The sequence below is a fragment of the Pollicipes pollicipes genome, unplaced genomic scaffold, assembly GCF_011947565.3.
Source record: "Pollicipes pollicipes isolate AB1234 unplaced genomic scaffold, Ppol_2.1 Scaffold_478;HRSCAF=536_pilon_pilon_pilon, whole genome shotgun sequence".
In the NCBI taxonomy this organism is placed as follows: domain Eukaryota; kingdom Metazoa; phylum Arthropoda; class Thecostraca; order Pollicipedomorpha; family Pollicipedidae; genus Pollicipes; species Pollicipes pollicipes.
Window position 1 is genome coordinate 559 of NW_023596557.1, and position 21,420 is coordinate 21,978.

Consider the following 21,420-nt stretch of genomic DNA (forward strand, 5'->3'; position numbering starts at 1 on the left):
GCGACGCCCTCAAGAAGAAGATGGCGCCAAAAACGATGGAGGCCTGGGATCCTGTATAATTTGTGAGATACAAAACCGTAAAGACAATTTTTCCTTCAACCTGTGTAGATGCATTCATAATTAAGCACCTGCATTAGCCCCGGTCGTTTCGTAACATGAACCTGAGTTAAAAAGCGGGTTCACCCTATGCGTTTTAGCGTGGTTGCATAATGATCTGGCTGGCGGTGCTTTAGGTGGACTTGGGCTACAGAGTCGTATTCATTATCTTGCCCTATTAACCAAACCAAGATGTTTCCATTTTCGGTTCCGCTTCTTGTCTGTCTTTCTACCCATGCCGGATAAAGGAAAAATATGTCGTTTAATATTATGAAAGGATAGCTTTGTGTTCACTCCAGCTGCCATGGGCGTGATCCGTTGCGTGTACCTGCATCACAGCACCAGCAAAGGTGCTGTGTTATTTTGTTTACTCCGGCCACAGCCTCATGGGTCAGGTCGAACTGGTTTGGCTATTTTCCTGCAGACATTTGTTCAGTCTGCTAGTCTGTCAAACTCTCAACACACTCGGCAGGGCTAGGCTGACACCTTTTGCCATTTGCAGCACGCCTTTAGTCGAAAGTCGAGCGAAAGTTACACTTGCCCCGGGGGCGTGCACCCCGCCCCGCAGCATTGCCAGTTCAGCACGGCCCATCCGACCACGAACCCTGTGGCCAGGCGAACGTAACAACGCTCTCCCTGCGAGCAGTTCCTGTTCTAAATTGCAATTGTATGCACAAACAAGCCACGTGAAGCGGTCCAGAGCCACTTTGCAGATTCAATCAATGTATAGCGTATCTTCTGAATTATAAGTTGCTTCATCCAGACAGACCCCAGCCAGCCACAGGTTCCTTATCTTTGAGTTGAAAAGCCTACGTCTCACTTCCATGCACAGCAAGCCAACATGTTTTGGCCTCCACTTGCTGTGATGCTAGTTGGTAGCTATCTCTCGTCTGATGCGCAGGCAGTGTCCAGAGCATTAGAGCCCAGCGATATGACAATTTGCGATCCACCTATCGTTTGTTTTTGCTGACCTGCTGTTCCTCCGTCTCCCCTCACACGACATTCTCCTTGCACCGCTACAGCTGAGTCAAAAGAAGAAGACATAACAAACGGACTGGGCTGGACGCAGAGAAAGAAAATCCGACGGTCAAATTTCCCCGTCCCAAGGCGCTGTAATATCGTTCTTCAGTGTTACTTTGTGAAAAATGTATTTTATTTAATGCATGTTATTGAGTCATATGAAGGTGAGTTTCACAAACGTTCGTTTTTAATTGTTACCAGGTGCGAAAAGTTATGGTTTATTTGATGCGTTATATTGGGTAACAAGATTGTGGCTTTCACACACTTCATAATTTATCGGAATGCATTGTCCTAATAAAACAACCCATCCACCGTCTTTTCCTGCCGTCATTCTGAAGACGTCATTATGGTTTAAAGCTTTTCGCTTTTCGCTTAAGCTTTTAGAATTTCTCACCTGAATGGTGGATTTTTAGTTTTTTGTGGCCTGGTTTTACAGAAAATAGAGCGTTGCGAACTTAGAAATAGCAATTGTTATCATGCCAGATACAGCGATCTGCGTCAGTCGATAACGAGACAGAATAATAGCGCCGGCCGGCCCAGATTATCTGGGCCAGGTGATCACAACCATAAAATTGAAGACTAGGACGGAAAAGCTATTATCGTTCCCGTTCTTTTACGGAGTAGCAGAATGCATCCTGCAAGGTCCTCTGGCTTCGCCACGGCTTGCCGGACGCTTGGCTCATCACCAATACGACGCTTGTCAAAGGAGACCCTTACACGACATTTAAATATCTTGTCTGCGACACTGCGATGACGGCGACTGACGATGGAACCACGTTACAAATGACTCCCATCCTCCGACAATGCTTAGCAGCCTTTTCTATCACGACATTATAGATCATTGTGTCTTGACGTAAAGGAAGCACAATCAATTTATTATAGCTGCACTTCGACTTGAGTTCCCAGGACTTGAACCCATTTCTATCACACATGGTGCGATGTCCGCCTTCGGCGCACATCTCGACTCGTGACGGAACAGGAGACATTCACAGACATGTTTCCGCAGTCATTAGGGAGAGCTTGGGTAGCATGCGAGACACAACACGAAGCACTGACGACGCGGGTGTTGGTGACTGGTCTCGATGCCGGCGTCGCGTAAGCCTTTACGATGCCAGGGCCTCTACGGGGATGAGATGAAGAGCTCCGGGTGCTGGGCCCGCAGCTGGGCGTACTCCGGGAGCTGCGTCGGCGCCACGGGCAGGTGGGCGCCCGACGGCTTGAAGCCGCCCTCATCGGCCTGGTAGTCGACACGGAACTTCAGACCCCCGGGCGAAATAAATTCAAAGCTGCCGTCCTTGCTGATGCTACCCGTCCCCGGCTCGGGTCCCGGGAAGCTGCGGCCCACCTCCTCCACCTGTGAAGAGACACACAACATCAGCCCCTCACTGCCTCGGGTCCCAGGTAGGTGCGCAACATGTACTTCAAATGTGTAGGGTCAGAAGAGTCACGACACGAAACAGGGGACAAGAATTCTGGGCTGAGACGGTGGAGTGGTGCCCACTCGACAGCTACTCGTGGCGTCTTTGCTCAGTCATCTATTTGCGCTAAATTCACCAAGTTAGATATTCACTTGCAAAGGACCCGACGCTCAGCAGCTCAATAGATATACATCATTACGTGAACAGGCAAAAGACAGAAGCATGAGTCGAAAAGCAAAGCAAAGCCCATGAATCCCAGCACACATTGCCACAATGACGGCGTGCGTTGGATTCGGTTTCAACAGAGTGCCGCATTACTCGCCTCCCTCCGCTCACCTTCTGTCCGTTGTCTTGTTCGTATCCGTACTCGTAGTTGCCCCGACCGTCCTGTACAAACCGCTGTGAAATCAGCCGGATCTTGGGCAGACTGTGCTGCTCCACCACCACGTTGCCGAACTCGTCAAAGACCTGCTGTGGCGCAGCAGCGGCCACAGCCACCAGACAGGCGAGCATAAACTGTCGGACAAAACACCGGTCAGCGCAAAATGCACGACACAGCGGAAGACAATGCAAACTGTCGCGAATCAGACCGAAACCAGAAGACTTGGGCTGAGGCGCCTGTGTGAAAAAGGGGCGGACTGGAGTTCTTCAGCTGACTAAAAACACCGGAGTACACACCCGTGCTGAGAATATTGGACTCTAAGCGATGCCTGCTTTTAAAGTCCAGGGAATTAGTCCAAGTACAGTCTGAGCTCCGATGAAACAACAGGCATCTTGGCCAATGGTGCAAATAAGACTTAAGCCTCAACGAAGACATCAAGAATGAACTGAAACGGCATGGTATTCCTGCAGTTTGACGCCTAAAAACGACTCCAATACAGCGCTCCAGCATGGGAAAAATGTTCTGGCACAGTGTGGTCAATACGAACACGAAATAAAAAAGCATAGCATACGGGAATACTGCTCATGTCCAAGCCATTCATGAAAGTCCACCTTTCGAAGACTAGACGCTGTAAGTTCAAATCTAACCATTTCCTTTTTACACGTTAGATAAAGTATCACCGACTAGAAGAAGGCAGAGAGCAGTCATAGTTAATGATATGATTAGACCGACCACTAACCCTTTTCCAGTGCCAAATCGTTATAATTAGTGTCAGTTGGGTGTTCGGGATGTACACAGGGCTCGACAAGGTCTGATCACATTAAGGCTAAGGTCAGTCTGGTCATCGTGTGAGCCTAACTAGGTAAGTGCAAGTGTGTTGCTTACTGTGTCCAGAGGCAAGTGTCACGTGGTGGGCGTTGCCAAAGTTGGCTGCATAAGCGAGCGTGCAATTACCGATACACCACCTATACTTGTACATAATGAAAGCGTTTTTTTTATTTTTCGTTAGAACTGAAATGTGAAAATTCTACTCACCATTTTCATGATGAGGAGTTCCTTGGCTGCTCACAACGTCCGAACTGGTGGCTGCGGATGGTTCACAGGCCTCTTAAATACTGCGCGACGCGGTTGATCTGGCCGCAGGGGTGTGAGAGGGCGGCGTGGCGGGAACGACCACCGAGCCATCCTGAATAGGATTACCCACCTACTTTAGATCTCTTTAGTGGGAGAGGGCGGGGCAACGGGGGTGGCCACCGTGGCTCTCTGAATAGGATTACCCATCTACTTTGGCTCTCTTTAGCCACAAGAAAACACGCCGGCCTTACAGTGATGAGGTCGATCGATGTTGAGATCTTCGGGTACGGATTGGTGGCCGGGAACGGACGTGTAGTCGGAAAGGAACGTGGAATCCGGAAGGGACAGGTGGCTTGGCAGGGACGAGTGATCGGGCAGGGATATGTAGTCGGACAGGGACGGGTAATCGGGCAGGGATATGTAGTCGGACAGGGACGGGTAATCGAGCAGGGGTATGAAGTCGGACGGGGACGTGTGGTTTAGCAGGAACGGTTGGTTCAACAGTGAAGAACGATCGAGCACGAACAGGAGTTCGAACGGGTCAGGGTGGTCGAGCAGAGACAGGTGTTCGAGCAGGTCAGGGAGGTCGAGCACGAACAGGTGTTAGAGCAGGTCAGGGTGGTCGAGAAGAGACAGGTGTTCGAGCAGGTCACGGTGGCCGAGCAGGGATAAGCAGTCGAGCAGGAACGGACGTTCGCCCAGGCGTGAGGGGTCAAACAGGGACGGGTTGTCATGCTAAGAAGGTTTGACCGGCAGGGACGAGTGGTCCGGCATGGACAGGCTACCGAGCAGGGACGGGCAGTCGGGCAAGGACAGATGATCGAGCAGGGCGGGTGGTCGAGCAAGCAACTCAGCTTCCCCTCAGCAGCAATTATGTCCGCGGAATCCCTTGGCCAAATTATGGCTCACTTCTCGACCATGAGAAATATTTGGAGGGGCCCACGAAGATTGAGGGAGGCGTCCCCCACCATATCCATTTTTGATTGGTTCTATTCAGTCAACACTCATAGAGCGAACGGCAGTTTCTCAGAAAGTGGTAGACTCAGCCGCTTTCCTTCTGACCTGTCTCCCGCGCCTCTTTCGCAGGTACTCCTGTTGAAGGCGTTGTGTGACGACAGTCTATAGATTTCTTCGGTGCATATGTTTGAGGTGTGGTGGTCCCGACACTACGCTCATAATGTCATGAAATTAATAAACTGAACACACTACGCGCAAATCATCTCGAGGAAGGATTCTCGCACTGGTAACGCCACAGCACGCGGACACCTCTTGGATTATTATTTGCCTTCCTCATGCCTCTCAGCTGATGTTCCATAAGAACGAACTGAGTATACTTTTACGGGGGAGTGTCCCCATGGTTAGATGTCCCCAGTTTTGGGCTAGGCCTCCGGAGTGTGAAAATGTACCCACGACACCACACTTTTCCGCTAAAATAATTGCTTAGAATCTTTTAAAAAAAGATCGAATAGCTCAGAGTTGATATTTGCACGGTCTCCTCGGTCTTGCACTGGCTCTGGTGAGCCCGGCCTCTGTGCAGGCCGGACGCTGCGCTGGCTCTGGTGATACTAGACCCTGTGCTGGTTTGGGTGGGATCGAGTGCTATAAATGGCTTTGATCGGCAAATCCATATCAAACTATTCTAGCATTTTTATGGTTAGATGTGACACAAAATTGCGTATTCAAGGAGATGAGAGCCTCCAGGGCACGTGTAACCCGTGTCAAAAAATTATACGCATTGATATGCGTGTGGTACGTCGGGTCTGCACTTTTCAACAACGTGTGCAGTTTTATTGTTAACGATTGGAAACTGAAGTTACACATGAAAATAAAAATGCTAAAAACATGTCATGTTACACGCCATGCAAGAACTTTCCCGCCCTTGCGACGCGTTTGAACGTGTTTTTCAGCAAACATGTTTAGCTTTATCCCCACTTCGAAATGTTATATTCGTTACTAGGCAAAAATGCCGCTTTTGAGACAGATGGGTGGAGGCGCGTCTGCACAATCGTCGTGGCTGAGAGGGCGTTCAACACATTTCGTGTACCCATAGTCAGGCTACGGTCGCGTTCGGAACTACAGTCGCGTATCGCCCCGTGCTGCGTAGGCTGGTGGTTAGGACTATAGATGATACGCAAACAAAATGTGCAAAGGCGCGTTTTTCTCACCCACACCATAGACAGCCAGAGTGAAATCTATTCTATCTTAACCTGACTCGGCATGTTAACAGGTAGTAGTAGTAATTAACGACGAGGTCATTACACAGCAAATCGACCACGGATAGTTGCACTTCAAGACGGCACCCTCTTCGAATTTGAGGAATAACAATGTGGTTATGTCCGTCCAAAACACGTTTCTACGGATTTTACAGCTGTACAGCATGCTGAAAAAGAGGCAGGAACGAACAAAAATACGTGATAACAGCACGAAATCCATGTTTTATCTTACGTCAGCGCGGCCCCGCTTGCGGAGTGAACGTTTGTGGGGAAGCGCATCAGAAGGCAAAACGACTGTCTTGCTATAAAAACATAAGTCAATACAACATTCGAGGTCATTTAGGTACATGTGGCTTGGTGGGACAGTTAATCTCATTTTCTGAAAAAGGTCAGTTCATTCGATTCACTTTAAAGCAATGTGAAATTAAAGGCAATATATCATTGTTCGGACTGAAGAAATGTTATCTTTTCTAGGCTGGTCACCAGTCGAATTTGAACAATAGCGGATGACGCACGGCGCCGCGTCATGGGCCGACTGGCCGGTACTGGGCGACCGGGCGCGATCGTTTCTCCTCTGCTGTGAGCTGTGGCCGTAACTCTGAAACCAGTCGTTTCATCCTTAAAGCCAGTTATTAATTTTTTTAGGATTATGCAACACTGTCTGCATGGTAAATGCATTTTGATCGATCGCACGCACTTATCGTCCTTTACAAGTCGCGTAAATGGCTGCGTCGTTCGCTCCGAGCCTTCACCGTGCATTGAAAACCATTTCATAAAAAACCGTTTCAGTTGAACTAAAGCTCAACATAAGAAGAAGAACCGACAATTCATCTAAAATTATATAAGTTACCCAATCTGGCCTTGAGCACGAGAAGGTCGCCTATGTGCTTTGCCCACCGTGTCTGTAACCCCAAGCATGGAATTCGACACAGCACGCATCTAATTCGACGCTGGCCACGGCAAACTAGGCCGAAATCTAAGGGATAGTTTGTGTGGGTAGTGTCACATCGCTTGGATGTCGCGAAAATAAAGACCTGCAGTATTACCGTTTTCAGAAAGTGCACAAGGGAATAAACACCAGAAAAGCTGAGTGAACATGGTCGAAGATGAACAGAAAAGAGGCTTGCACAGTGTTACCATATTCCCACGAATGCGGTGCAAGCCACTTGCCATCACCACGAATAACAGTTGTGCACAAAAGCAGCTTGTCACGTTGTCTCAAACGTGCAGAGTTGCCATATACAGCAACTGAAAACATATGTAAATCAATTTAGCCGGAAGCTCAAAGGAACGAGCAGGAGTTTGAGCAAGTTTACCGACATTTGTCTACTGAAGAACCCATTTTATTTTTGCCATTGCCTGCCCAACCTCTTTGTAACAAGGTTTGGAGAAGTTTTTTTCGTAACTTGCGTTTGGCTTTTAGGAAAAAGTATCGTTATCCGCCTTTTAAAATCTTGTTGCAATGTCGTCAACGAATTGATGTGCCGGAGCCCCCGAATGGCTATGAACATGAGCCCCGGATCCAAAATCAATCAACGTTAGTGATGAGATCGAGCTTATGCACGCGAGGTCTGAGTCACCATCGCGAGATCACCTTGGAATGATTGCACGCAATATCGCTGGAGGTGGAGAAAGTGAAAGGCCACGGGGCTAGGGCTGTAGAAACTTCTGTCTGGTCGGCTGAGAACAATTTCTTGTTTCATGCTCATGTGCAGTAGGCGATGTGAGCATGCCCTCTACCATTTATCTGCGTGTGTTACCCGGTACAATGAAAATTATATCGGTAGCATTTGGGTGCGGTACTTTGTAAAGAATAATCCAGCACAAACCTTAAGACCACGTTCAGCTTATTTGCCAGGTTGACAACGGCACCGCGCTCGTGAACGAATTGTTCACATTTACAGGGGCTGATGGAAGCTTATTGGCTGTAGGAGGCACGAAGAAAGTTTGTTTGCTGCCTCAAAAGACGTTGTAGATCGTTTACCTCACTGGCCATCGCCGATTTGCTCCGCGAATGTTCCTTTTATCGTGCAAAACACAGTTTGTCACCACTATCGGGACTATACACTCAATATGGCACTCAAACGACCATAAATCCAACTGTGGCATGATTTAAAACCGGCAATTGCCTCGTCAGCTAAATATCTGCATCATCAGTGACGGTTTAGCTTATTTATCACCCATAGTATACCGTTATCAGGCAAAGATGCCATTCATGTCAAAAGTCCCCACCCAGCTGCAAACCAATTCATTACTTTACATATCACTGTGTGGCCCGATATAAAGCAAGTACAACGTGAACAGGATCAAGCCCTGACAGCGCAAGATAAGTTTCGTGTCTGCCCCCACCCCGTCTGCTCATCAAGATATGTTTCGTGCCTGCTCTCAGGTTAGTGAACAGATGCATCATGGACGCGGCTCGTGAATTGCTTTATGGAGCACAAGACGAAGAACCACAAACTCGTGCGTCTTTCACTTGTAATTTGCCTTTCATCCAGCTATGAATAATGGCGGGATTTTTTTGCAATGTATGTAGTTCTTTCCCGTTTTATTTTTATTCGGAGGCATGCTCTTCACCCACGTGACAACGGATGAAAACTGCAAAACAGAGCAACGCTTGAAAGACAGGTTTAAAACTACGAAGGCTGAAAGCAGCTCGCAGCTTTAATCATAATGAACTTGGTGGTGAATGCATCTTAGCTGCCGTTACATCATTGAGCGCAACTGTTCGCACTTTTAAATGATCCTGTGAGAAATGAATGTGGCGCAAAGCATTGAGTGCGACGGGCTCATTGAGCAATATTCATGGCATAAAATCTACAGTCAAAGATTTCGACCAGCCTGTTTTACTTGACGAAATATGGTTGTGCACTAAGCTGTTACAATAACATTTGACTTTCTATCTACGAGATGTGTAATGGAAGGCAGGTATGTAAGGTCGATCGCAATGCACGTCTTTTCTTCCAATCATCCACCAATGTTCAAATGTTCAATTTCCTTGCAATGGCATACCAGCTGAAACATGTCGAGAGCTCCCTGTTTTTTTTCAGAGCACGAAGTCGTTGGCCACATTAGGTTACCAGATTATGTAACTGATCTGTAATGTTTCATTTGCCTTTTTCCCTATGCAGACTTTTAGCTTTCCAAGGATTTTTCCAAGACGTTTTCTTCTGCAAACTCACTAGAGCAAGATGAAAAATAGGGTTCGTGACGTCAAGATCACCACAGGACTACCAGACGTCAGGTGGCGGAGTCACGTGACGTCAAGATCACCACAGGACTACCAGACGTCAGGTGGCGGAGTCACGTGACGTCAAGATCACCACAGGACTACCAGACGTCAGGTGGCGGAGTCACGTGACGTCAAGATCACCACAGGACTACCAGACGTCAGGTGGCGGAGTCACGTGACGTCTGGTTGCGCTGTGGTGGCTGGATTATGCGGCATGCTTTTTAATCTTCTGGCATCGTGTGAATGCTCTATCAATACTCGTCTTCTATATTAACCGTATTCCTCGCCGACCCACAGAAGAGCGAGTGCGTATTCGTCGCATATACAGTACAGATATAAACAATAGAATACCCTCCCGGTATGAAACCGTGTTTGTTCCTACCGCCAGCCAAAAACCGCAACAATGCAAGGCATAATGAAGCAATAAACTTAAGACATTTAAGACGATAATGCGCACGAAGGCAAACGCAGTGTCCGTCCTGAAGGCTCCGTTGGTTGGAGCACTTGCAGTCCGATTCCTCCAGCCGTGGCCAGGTGAGTTCGAGTCGCTTTAGGAACTCGCTATTCGCCTTTGACAGGTATTACCTGCGGTCGGTGGCAGCGGCCGTAGTAAAGATCAGATGACGCCAGAGGACAGGACGGACCGCGCCGAGCATCGCGGCTCGTCAAACCTTCGCCGCCAAATTCTGTCGTTGACCTGGCATTGCAACGATTGCATGGTAGTGCTCAGTGCTCACATAGCAAGCTTGTTTAGCGTGAGCTCCGATTCCATAAAGGCATCTATTCAAAATGGTCTGATGTCTGTTTTTAATAAAAAGCGAAATGAAAATCTCCCGAGCTCTGGGCGCCCCAAAACATACGATTTTAGGACCAGACCATTGGCTACCAATAGCAATCAGCGGCCATGGAGGGAGTGGACCAGGATTGTATGTAATCTGACATCGTCCCAGGCAGTTAGATGTCGAGTGACGTTGATAATCCACCTACATCCGTGAATAGCTCCTACCCATCTGGGGCTGAACGGGCTGAGCAGCGCGCGTCTGTCTGCATCAGCGCGGCGCACGGTCAGCCGGCGTGTGGGTGAGGCGAAGAGGCGTCCCCGTCCACCCTGACTCGACGTGTCGGCACCCTCGCGACACAGGCTCTGCCACCTCCGGGAGACCATATCCGGCCCAAGCAGACGACATGCCGTCCGAGTCGCCAGGAAAGCCCGGTGTGACGTCACCGTACGGCGGAGCACACTAATCGCATCCGCGTCTACCGGCACTGCGCAGAGCGTGTTCGGCCAGGTGAGGGTGACGTGAGCAGGGGCAAACCTTCTCCAGGGCCGGGCCGGGCCCTCTCCAGCACTGAGGGTGGCAGGGAGGGGAGGGGACTTATAGGCGTTTTCGATTCGCTTTCTTCCATGCACGACCACGGGCCTAATGTTGCATATTGTCTGAGACGTCGGAAACGGCCCTTTACATCGCTACAATTGAGGCGTCCAGGGCGGTGTGCTGCAGAGTCGGCGGTTGTCTGCGCCAGCGGACGTGCCACTCACTGACGGTACGCAGACGCGCCGCTGGAAAGCGACTGGTGCCGGTTACACAGCTAACATTAAGGTCTACACTAACGTGGCCGCGGCTTGGGCACTGGCCTGCCCGACCGACGAATGGAACCGTCCGTTAGCGCCTAGCCAAAACGTGTCGGCTCATGGAACAGTCAGTTAGTGGCTGACGCGTGTCGGCCAATGAAACGGTTAGTTAGCGGCTGACCAAAGAATATAATGCAATAGAGCCGCCAGTTAACGGCTGACCAAAGCGTGTCGGCCAAGGGAACGATCATTTAACGGTTGACTTACGCGTGTCGGTCAACGGAACCGTCAGTTAGCGGCAGACCAAAGCGTGTCGGCCTGCGGAACCGTCAGTTAGCGGCTGACCAAAACGTGTCGGCCGATGGAACCGTCAGTTAGTGGTTGGCCAGAGTGTCGGCCTGGCACGCAGCAGTCGTGACTACCTGGCTCTGCCCGACTACCAGTCCGTGCCCGAAGATCTCCACATAAATCGAACACATCACTGTGCGGCAAACCGGTTTTCTGGCGGCTAAAGAAAGCCACCACGGGTCGGTAATCCGCCACGGGACGCCTCCGCGTCGTTCCTGTCTCCTCGCCCCCTCACATCGCTTGGGTCAGATGCCAAGAATCCCGGTACTTAAGCAGCCTGTAAACCATGTGCAGTCACCGGTTCGAACGTTGTGGGCAACCGAGGAGCTGTTCATCATGAAAATGGTGAGTAGGGCAGATCGTTGGAATCGAATGTATAAGTTCCATCGTTCCAGCGCGAATTGTGACGAAAATCGGGATCTGAGCAGCAATTCTCTTTGTTATCTTTACAACTTTTATCTTCGCTAATCAAACTGTATTTGGGTTTATTTCTCTCAAGTTTTAGCACTGTATTGGGGACAAGTTCAGACATGACACGATAAAAACACTATGCTCTTTCACTTCATTCTTTAGGTCCGCCCGCCACGCTACTTTAATTTTCTGGGAAGTGCATTGGCTTTCGAAGTGATCGCATGGTGTAGACGTCGTTACAAGCAAGGATTAATGAGCTGTTGACTGAAAGGGCTCATCAATGTGTGCTTTTAATGATGCTAAGGCCTTATTTGCTCTCTTGACCACCGTTTGCGTTCGCGCTCTTGACCAACGTTTCCGTTCGCGCTCTTGACCAACGTTTCTGTTCGCGCTCTTGACCAACGTTTCCGGTCGCACTCTTGACCAACATTTCCGTTTGCGCTCTTGACCAACGTTTCCGTTCATTCACTGAGGCTTTCACGGGCACGATGTATTTTGCTCAAACCATTTGCAAACGCATGAAGCGATTTCCAATCAGCTATTTTCACCCGTTACCCATCCGTTTGCATTTCTTCGAACATTTTTGTTCTTTATTATAGGGGAGTCTTCGAAAAGTTTCCACTTAAACCAACTCTTTTACGCTCATAGTTGCAGAACGAGAATGAGTGAAGCTAATCGTGACAAAATGAAGCATAAGCTTTCCCAGCGTGTAGTATTGGCAAAGTAAACACCCAGAGTTTATCAACGTTGCCTATCTCCGTACCCACATCCATAATTTTTCTGAAACTTGTACACAAACCAAAACTTGTACTTGTTACCGATTCCGTATACATGCTAGCATATTCCATACTTACAGCCATGTTTGCTTTGCCCAAGCCACGAAATTTTCCACTTAAATCTTACTTGGAACTTTCACCAAGCATGGCCTTAAAAGCAGCCATCAGACCGAGTCTGAGAACCTGAGTCCACGTGTTGCCATTGGTGTTTTGAGTCAGCCGAAGAATTCGAGTCTACCCATTTCATATGTCATGGGTCAGAGTCTATGTCTTTAGATTGAATTCTGAGTCCTGGCAGTTGGTATTGACTCTGGCGTTCGTTCGGCAGTCTCTACCATCCATGCCGCTCTCCCTAGCCATTTTTATTGAGTCTACCACTGTGTCCGGCGATTTGTGCTGACCGACTTCCTGTCCGGCAGTTTATGCTCGCCTGTCTGGTGGCTGTGGCCGCTGCGGCGCCACAGCAGGTCTTTGACGAGTTCGGCAACGTGGTGGTGGAGCAGTTCAGTCTGCCCAAGATCCGGCTGATTTCACAGCGGTTTGTACAGGACGGTCGGGGCAACTACGAGTACGGATACGAACAGGACAACGAACAGAAGGTAACCGCAGGGATGCAAGTAACCCCTGTTGAGAATCTAAGGCTCGCGGGAATTCAGCCTATCCTGCTTTTGGATTCAGCCATAAATATTCACCTGTTCGCGTGTTGGTGTTCGTGTGGTCCTTAGAGCTAGTTTGCTACAAGACCTTTGAAATCCTTGCATGTAGTTATGACATGTGAAGGAGGCGGGCCGCACATACCCGGAACCCGAGCCGGAGACGGGCTGATGCTATGTGTCTCTTCACAGTTGGAGGTGGGGGACCGTACCTACCCAATCCGGAGATGGGCTGATGCTAAGTGTCTCTTCACAGGTGGAGGCGGGGGCCGCACTATCTCGGGACCCGAGGCAGTGAGGGGCTGATGTTGTGTGTCTCTTCACAGGTGGAGGAGGTGGGCCGCAGCTTCCCGGGACCCGAGCCGGAGACGGGTAGCATCAGCAAGGACGGCAGCTTTGAGTTTGTTTCGCCCGAGGGTCTGAAGTTCCGCGTCGACTACCAGGCCGATGAGGGCGGCTTCAAGCCAGTGGGCGACCACCTGCCCGTGCCGCCGACGCAGCTCCCGGAGTACGCCCAGCTGCGGGCCCAAAACCCAGAGCTCTTCATCCCATCCCCGTAGAGGCCCTGGCAGCGTTTCCGGGGAGGGAGCTTTGGGGCATCATGAAGGCTTACGCGACGCTGGCACCGGGACGATTCACCAACACCGGTGTCGTCAATGTTTTGTGTTGTGTCTCGCATGCTACCCAAACTCTCCTTGATGGCTGCGGAAACATGCCTGTGAATCTCTTCGGCCGCGTCATGAGTCGAGATGTGCGCCGAAGGCGGATATCGAACCATGTGTGATAGAAATGGGTTCAAGTTCTGGAAATTAAGTCTAGGTGCAGCTATAATAAGTTGATTGTGCTTCCTTTACGTTAAAGCACAATGCGCTACATGGTCATACACAGAAAAGGCTGCTAAGCGCTGTCGGAGAATGAGAGTCGCTTGTAACGTGGTTCTACCTTCAGTGTGCTAAGCTCGATGCCATCTCAGTGTTGCAGACAATATAAACATGTCGTGCAAAGGCCCCCTTTGACGAACGTCGTATTGATCAAGAGCCGAGCGTCTAGCAGGCCGTGACACAGTTAGAGGGTCACAAGGGGCGTTTTTAGAGTGGTAGAATACCACTCTGAAAAAACATGGGACGGAAACGACAACAATTTTAGGCCCTAGTTTTGGTTTGCAACATTCACTTTTCAATGCTTGAGCCAGGTCATTAGCCAAAATCACATCCAGCCTATGGTTGACACGAAATGTCTGTTTTAAGAATTTGTTGAAATTAAGTATGAAAACATTCATGAATTTCGTGTTATATCAACCCCGTTTTTTTCGGATATCATCAAAACTCGCTAGCGGCGATAAGCTTTGGGCCTTTAGTGAATGGCGAATTAGAGCCTCTGGACAGATTTCGCCAACACATGCTCCCAGACTCCGCGGAGCCGCCTGGCGACGGGCTGTATTGGCGACGTATTGGTGGCCGTCCACCTTCATCCTTCTGGCGGGCTGGCCGGCACAGCCCGCCGCCGAAGCATATGGGTATCTCAATCGCTCTACGGCGTACCTTTCCTACTAGCCCGCAGGGTTTGTGGCTTGACAGCCTGCTTTTCATGGAGCTGTGAGTCCAATTCTACTCGATCAATTCGATGAAACCGGCACCAAACAAAATATTACTTGTGTTCAGGCAATTCTTGCCAATTTTTGTAAAGAGAAGCAAAACTCCCACGGCGTATCGGGTCAATATTTGCGTGCACGGTACGCCGTGAACTTTCCGACACTCGCCGCAAATCAAGTAGCCTTTATCGCTTTATCAGCGTGCCGGATCCAGAAATGAAAGGTGTTGTGTTCAAAGCCGGACCGTTCTAGAACTTTTCTACGACCTCCCTTTGGGACATGCTTGATCGTTTGCCATCAGCGTATATATGCTAGCAGTGCAATGTGGTGCGCGGCGTCTTGACAATGCAGTCTGGGCGCAACATGCATTGCATTTTTTTATAGTGGGCCAATGCGAGACCTCTTTTTTCCCTCGACGGACCTAGTCACCTCCGAGTGAGGGAGATCTACTTCCGGCAAAAGGCCAGGCAACGATTACGTTAAACCGGCTTATGCTGTCCGGCGCAAAGCGAGGGGGAGGGTATTTGCAAGTGACGTTACGTTAAGCTGGCTCATTTTTGTCCAGCAAGGTCATAGCAAGTAAATCAGACCGCAGCGACAGATATATTTATTTCATGACGACATAACACGCATTCAGTACGTTTGAACAAGTGAGCCTCCTCACCGGCCCTTCCGCCTTACTCCTGGGGTGCCATGCGTCCTGCGTGGTGTGTTCGTGTCAGCGATGGCCTTGGCTCAGCTGACTTGTCGGCAACCTGTGTGATGGATGGGTGCCGGCCCGCTTCATCGCAGCAACGGGGAGATCAGCCCCGGGCTCCGCTGCTCGGCACGACCTTGTGGTGTTGTGTGATGTTAATGATGTGATGATGAGTCCTGGAAAGTCCTAACTAAGGAAACCAGGACTCCTAGCCAATAGGGAAAAACCTGCAATCTTTGCCAAATTATGCGGGAAAACCCTTTATTCAAATGAAAATATATAATCCTGTACTCTGTAAAAACTCAAAGAGGAGAACGATCAAATCAGGATAAGAATCACCGAGAACAGAATGGAGATTGAATGGAAGACGATGAGCTTTGGTGTAATTGATGAGCGGCCGCCTTGATCGTTGATATACAGGACACACGAGGAGGAAGTGATTTATTGTGAAAGGGATACCGCAGCGATGACACAGCGGAGGAGGAGTGCGTTCAAAAAGGTGGCAGGGGGTGATTTCGGTGTGACCGATACGCAGTCTGGCTAGCAGCACTTCCTTTAGGCGATTATCTTGATTAATTGTCGGCCAGTGCTGCAGTATGGGTTTGATTGGGTGAAGGTGGTGATGAGCGCGTTGATCCCATTCGGATTGGAGAAAGGGACAGAAATGTAAGTTGATAGCCGCTAGAATATCAGGAACGGGACAATGAGGATGATTACGTTCCGGAAGCATGAGACTTCGTTTTGCTTCTTCGTCAGCAGTACCGTTTCCATGAATATTTCCGTGTCCAGGTATCCAGAGAAATATTACGTGAGTGTGTTGAGGAGGGGAGCAGAGCGTTCGTCGTAAGCCGTTTAAAGTTGGGTGGGATGAATTATAGAGAGTGAAGAGAGCTTGTAACGACGAATGAGAGTCGGTGCATATGACTGCCCTTTGTAGATTACCTTGCTTGATGTAAGGCAGGGCTGCCAGGATTGCTGTTAGTTCAGCCGTATACACAGCATTGTAATTTGACAGGCGGCTTGATTTGTGGTAATTATGATTTACGAAGGCAGCTCCTTTGCGACCATCGCGTCGGGAGCCGTCAGTACAAATAAATGTGTGCTGGTCATATTCTCCTTTGAACTCAGCGAAGAGTGCATGTACTTCGGTTTCTGATACGTTAAGTTTTTTGTGTTTAAACAAAAATATTACGTTAGGTGTATTACTTTAGGTGTAGGGTCGCCCCAAAAGGGTCGGGGACTGGGAGTTGGGTTCCAGGGATTGTCGGGGAGATTAAGCGCTCGCTGCGCCCCAATAACACGAGTGCTGATGGTTGGATGCTGGAGTTCCGCGTTGGTAAGCGTGCGGTTGGGGGGGGGGGGGGGGGGCGAGGTGTGCGAGGGCGTTGTATGTGTGGTTACCAACGTGCGCTGTGGCGCGTGCGTAAAATCTGAGAAGTTGTAATTTTCGTCGGTGTGATAGGGAGGGGATATTCGTGTCCGCGAGTAGATTTGGGACCGGGGAGGTGCGAAGTGCACCATTCACTATGCGGAGGACTGCGTTTTGGATGGTCTCCAGGGTTTCAACTTTTTTGGAGGAAATATCATCGAAAAGAAACCCATTGTAGTCCAAGATCGGGCGTATCAGGGAGGTATAGAGGCGGAAGAGAGTGCGTCTGTCGGCACCTCACTCCCGCCCTGCTATGCATTTCATTATGTTCAATCGTCTGGCGCAGCGTTGCTTACGGTCAGCAAAATGAGCACTGAAAGTAAGACGACGATCTAATGTTTTTGCAAGGTATTTAAAACCGTCAACTAGAGGACTTATTTCACCATTAGGTTTCAGGGAGGTGGGAGGTTGAACATTATTTCGCCTAGAGAAGATAATTAAAGCTGACTTTGCGGGGGAATCTGCAGTCCCCACCGTGCACACCAGGTGTGAATATCATTTACAGCTAATTGTATATAGTGCAGTGCGCGACCGACGTTAGCGTGCGTATGCCACACAGCCAGGTCGTCCGCGTATAAAAAATACTGAAAATGTGGAGAAATATTATTAATATTATTGAAAACATCATCTATCATCACAAGGAAGAGGGCTGGAGAAAAGACGTGTTCTGAGGAAGACCGTGATCCCACGCCGTCGGAGAAGAATAAGTGTGTGCACTCCGATCTCATGTAATTTAATGAGGAGGGCACTCTTATACACCCTGTCGAAAGCGGCCTTTAATTCCACGAATTGTGCTACCGTAGTAGATTTAGTCTGAAATCCGGGCTGAATTGAATCTATAATATGGACCAGGTTGTCCGCCGTGGAGCGGCCGGGACGAAAGCCGTTCTGAAAAGGTGAAAAAAGCATTTGACTCAAGGAACACCCTGATACGTCCGTTGACCATTCGTTCGAATATTTTAGAAGCACAGCTGGTAAGAGAGATGGGGCAATAGCTCGAAGGGTCAGAGGGAGGCTTAGAAGGCTTAAGTATAGGGATAAGTGTGCTAGAGCGCCATGAGGGAGGGAAGGAGCCGTTAACCTACATATCGTTGAAAGCCGACAGAAGGTTGGCGAGTCCAGACCTAGTAAGATTTCTAAAGGGGTAGGCTAACTGGTCTGGACCGACAGAAGTGTTTCTGCACTTACTGATCGCAAGGTCCAATTCATAGGGTGTGAAGAGTACGTTGAATGTCTGTGTTAGCAGACGTGAAGTTGAGTGCGAGCAGTGTGGCATTAAGTGTGCTAGTGATCTGTTGGGAACACTGCTCGGATGATGATACACGGGCGAAGTGTGTGGCAAATTTTGTGGCGACTTCGAATAGGATGCTGTAGTGTTGGTTGCTGACCACAAGGTGCGGGGTTTTATAATGTGGCATGCGTTTGTTTGTGAAACACCGAATCGGTGACCGTATCTCAGATAGAGGGGTTAAGCGGTTGAACGTATCTGAAAATTGATCCTATCTTTCCTGTTTTGCGCGTTTAATGATTATATCGGCTTGATGTTTAGCTCTGCGAAACTCCTATTCATGACCTACGCAAATGCAATTACGAAAGGCACGCATAGCCCGGCGTCGCAGGGCTACTGCGCGCTGACACTCATCGCTCCACCAGGGCGCATGTTTGTGCCCTGGTCGACCATGAGTGTGTGGAACGAACTGGTGCACTGAGGCTAAAATAGTGTTTTAGGATGTCGGGAGTTGTGCCTGAAGGGTGTGCATCATCTATATAATTTTGGAAACATGCCCGGTCCGCTCTGCGAACATTCCATCAGGGAAGAAAATTGAAGTCTATTTGCCCTGATGGGACCTCTAAATTTATGTGGATCGGGTAGTGGTCGCTAAAAAGCGTGTCTGATTGAACATTGTTCGTAAAGAGTGGTGCTATGCGTGGTGTTGTTAAGGCTAGATCTATAACAGAGTATGTCACTGTGTCTCCGTGGTGATGTGCATGCGTATGTGTCAGTTCGTTGATGCATTTGAGGTCATGAGTTTTCGTAAGTGTGTGCAAAACTCTCCCCCTTACTTTTGTCGTGCTACAACCCCATGCGCGATGATGGGCGTTCAGATCCCTAAGGAGACAGGGCGAGGGAATTTGTGCGAGTAAAGCGGAGAGATCGCTAAGGAGGCAGGGCAAGTGGGGCTAACGTATATATAAAGAAGAGTAAGATCTAACTGTGCTAATTTTACGTTCATTGCAACTGAATTGAAATAAGCATTAAAATGAACTTGACGATGTAAAAGGTTATTTGAGACAAACAAGGCCGAACGGCCTTGGCGCAGGGCTTCATGTACGTTACGCGTGTAGAGGCAGTAATCATTGATCTTAAAGCTATAATTAAAAGAATCCGAGTCGTTAAATAAGGTCTCTTGAACGGCGGATATCAATGGTTTGTTTTGGATGATATATTCCTTGAATTCTGCCCAATGGGACACCCGAGATCTCGTATTTCACTGGAGCAAGAATTCACCGAACTGGGGATTCATTTCGGGCAGGGAGGGAAACCATCCAGCGGAGCGGCAGTGAGAGGGCGATCGAGGGGCGCGACGGCCGGAGCGCGTCATGGGTCGGGCTCGGCGTTCGACTGAGGGACTGCCCCGGGGGGTTGGCGTCTGGACCGCGGCGGCTGAGGCATCGGATGGGGCTTCTTGGGACGCCAGCACGGGTGAAGTGGACCAACAGCGACGTGTTGGGGTGGGAGAGAGGCTCTCCGAGTTTGATGGGGCGGCTTCGTGCTCAGGGAGGCTCGCAGCCGCAGGGTTCGCTGTGACTGGGTCAGCTGGCGCGGGCTCGGTCGTACGCAGCACTGGACGCGGCTGACCTGCTGGGGAGGGGCGGCGTGCTGAGGAGGAGCGTTGTGCTGAGGCGCGACGCTGGTTCGATACCTCAGGCTCCTCAACAGGACGCGGAGGAGGGAGGAGGCGCCGCCGCGGAGCTGGCGTTAGAGGGGGAGGATGAGGGTATGCCTCCCGCGGCGTGGGTCGATAGTCGATAAAGTCGATAGAGGTCGATTCTCTTGGCTGGAAGGTGGTAGTTGATGGCATCAGACCGACGGATGGCGGAACATTAGTGATACCAAAGGTACTGAAACCGCAAGATGTCAGCCAGCTGAGGTCGCTGCTCGGCTCGATCACGTACTTTGGACACCTGCTGCCCGATCTGTCCACCGCTGTGCGAGCTGACGAAGAAGGACGTCCCATGGCCGTGGACGCAATAGTGCTCAGCGGCGGTGAAAAAGGTGAAAGGCATGCTGACATGCCCACCGGTGCTGAAGCGGTATGACCCGGCACTACCGTCGCAGCTGGCAACGGATGTCATTAGCGTCAGCGAGGGAGCGGCCCTGATGCACGTGATGCCGGATGGAGCAGAACGACCAGTCCTGTACCCCGTCCACCGTCTCGGACTCTGATAGCGACAGAGAGGGAGCTCGCACAGGTCGAGCGGGAGGCGGAGGTGGTGTCGTACGGACTGAGTCGATTTCACCAATTCCTCCACGGCTGCCACTTCACACTCGTGGTAAATAATCACGCCCTCTCCCGCATCCTGAGCCCCGACAGGAGCCTGTCGAGCCTAGCGGCTGCTCGACCGCAGCGGTGTGCGCTGAAGCTGGCTGCGTATCCGTACACAGGGGAGCTGCGGCGGCCTGAATAGATGAGCGTGATGATGATGATGCATTACGCAGGAGATGCACGCTCGGACCTGTGTCCTACGAGGTGGGCGTCGGGAGCGCTCTGTGGTCGCGGCACGCCGGCCGGCTGACGGCGGGGACCGCAAGCGGCGGGACCGGCGCCGTCGGAGGAGCCGGTGCGGCTGTCGGGACCGCAGGCGGAGTTGGCTGGAGCACCGGCGAAGCTGGCTGGAGCACGGACGAGGCTGGCTGAGGCGCTGGCGGACCCGACGTGGGCGGAGTCGCCCTCATCCCCACCCACCCCCACTTTAAAAAGTGTGTGGGGTGTAGAATATCCCCCTGCCCCCTTCCCCTCCCCCCGTTCCCACATTTATGCATTCAGCTGAAGGCGTTTCTTTTTTGTCACCCGGCGGACCATAGTCTGGGCTGTCGAGAAGTCCCCTGACTTCATGAGACTTTTCCATCCAGCACCGCTTGGTCAAAAATGACGCCCTAGTAATCAAAGATTCTCGCGTGCATGACTCATGGCGCGTGCTCTGTCCACGTATTTCTTTGACGATGGTAGAGCGGGGCCCCTCCATTGCATGCTCTGACTTCCACGATTGTGCCCAGACTTCGTCGGACGTCACGGCCCGATTTTGAACCTTGTGTCTTTCTCGCCGAAAGCGAACCAAATGAACGGACAATGAGGTGACCCGGAACTGTTTGTGTTCAATGTTGAGGAATCGAGTTACCCACATGGCTGCATTCTTCCTCTTGCCGGTTCTCTATTTGAAGACGCTATAAACCTGGATTTATGAGAAACCCTGGTCATGGGTGATCTCTCGAACTGTCATTCAG

At 50.3% G+C, this 21,420-nt stretch overlaps 2 protein-coding genes across 2 annotated transcripts; one reads left to right on the plus strand and one right to left on the minus strand.

Moving 5' to 3' along the window:
* Positions 1 to 1,615: 1,615 nt before the first annotated feature.
* On the minus strand, positions 1,616 to 3,996 carry LOC119099641 (endocuticle structural glycoprotein SgAbd-4-like). The gene is made up of 3 exons (XM_037222708.1): positions 3,952 to 3,996; positions 2,871 to 3,050; positions 1,616 to 2,470 (listed from the first exon to the last, which is right to left on the minus strand). Exons 1-3 carry the CDS (start codon positions 3,958 to 3,960, stop codon positions 2,237 to 2,239), a joined length of 423 nt encoding a protein of 140 aa, XP_037078603.1. The 5' UTR covers positions 3,961 to 3,996; the 3' UTR covers positions 1,616 to 2,236.
* A 7,669-nt stretch (positions 3,997 to 11,665) lies between these two features.
* On the plus strand, positions 11,666 to 15,852 carry LOC119099643 (endocuticle structural glycoprotein SgAbd-4-like). Its single transcript, XM_037222711.1, has 3 exons — positions 11,666 to 11,701; positions 12,963 to 13,142; positions 13,523 to 15,852. Exons 1-3 carry the CDS (start codon positions 11,693 to 11,695, stop codon positions 13,754 to 13,756), a joined length of 423 nt encoding a protein of 140 aa, XP_037078606.1. The 5' UTR covers positions 11,666 to 11,692; the 3' UTR covers positions 13,757 to 15,852.
* The last annotated feature ends 5,568 nt before the right edge of the window (positions 15,853 to 21,420 follow it).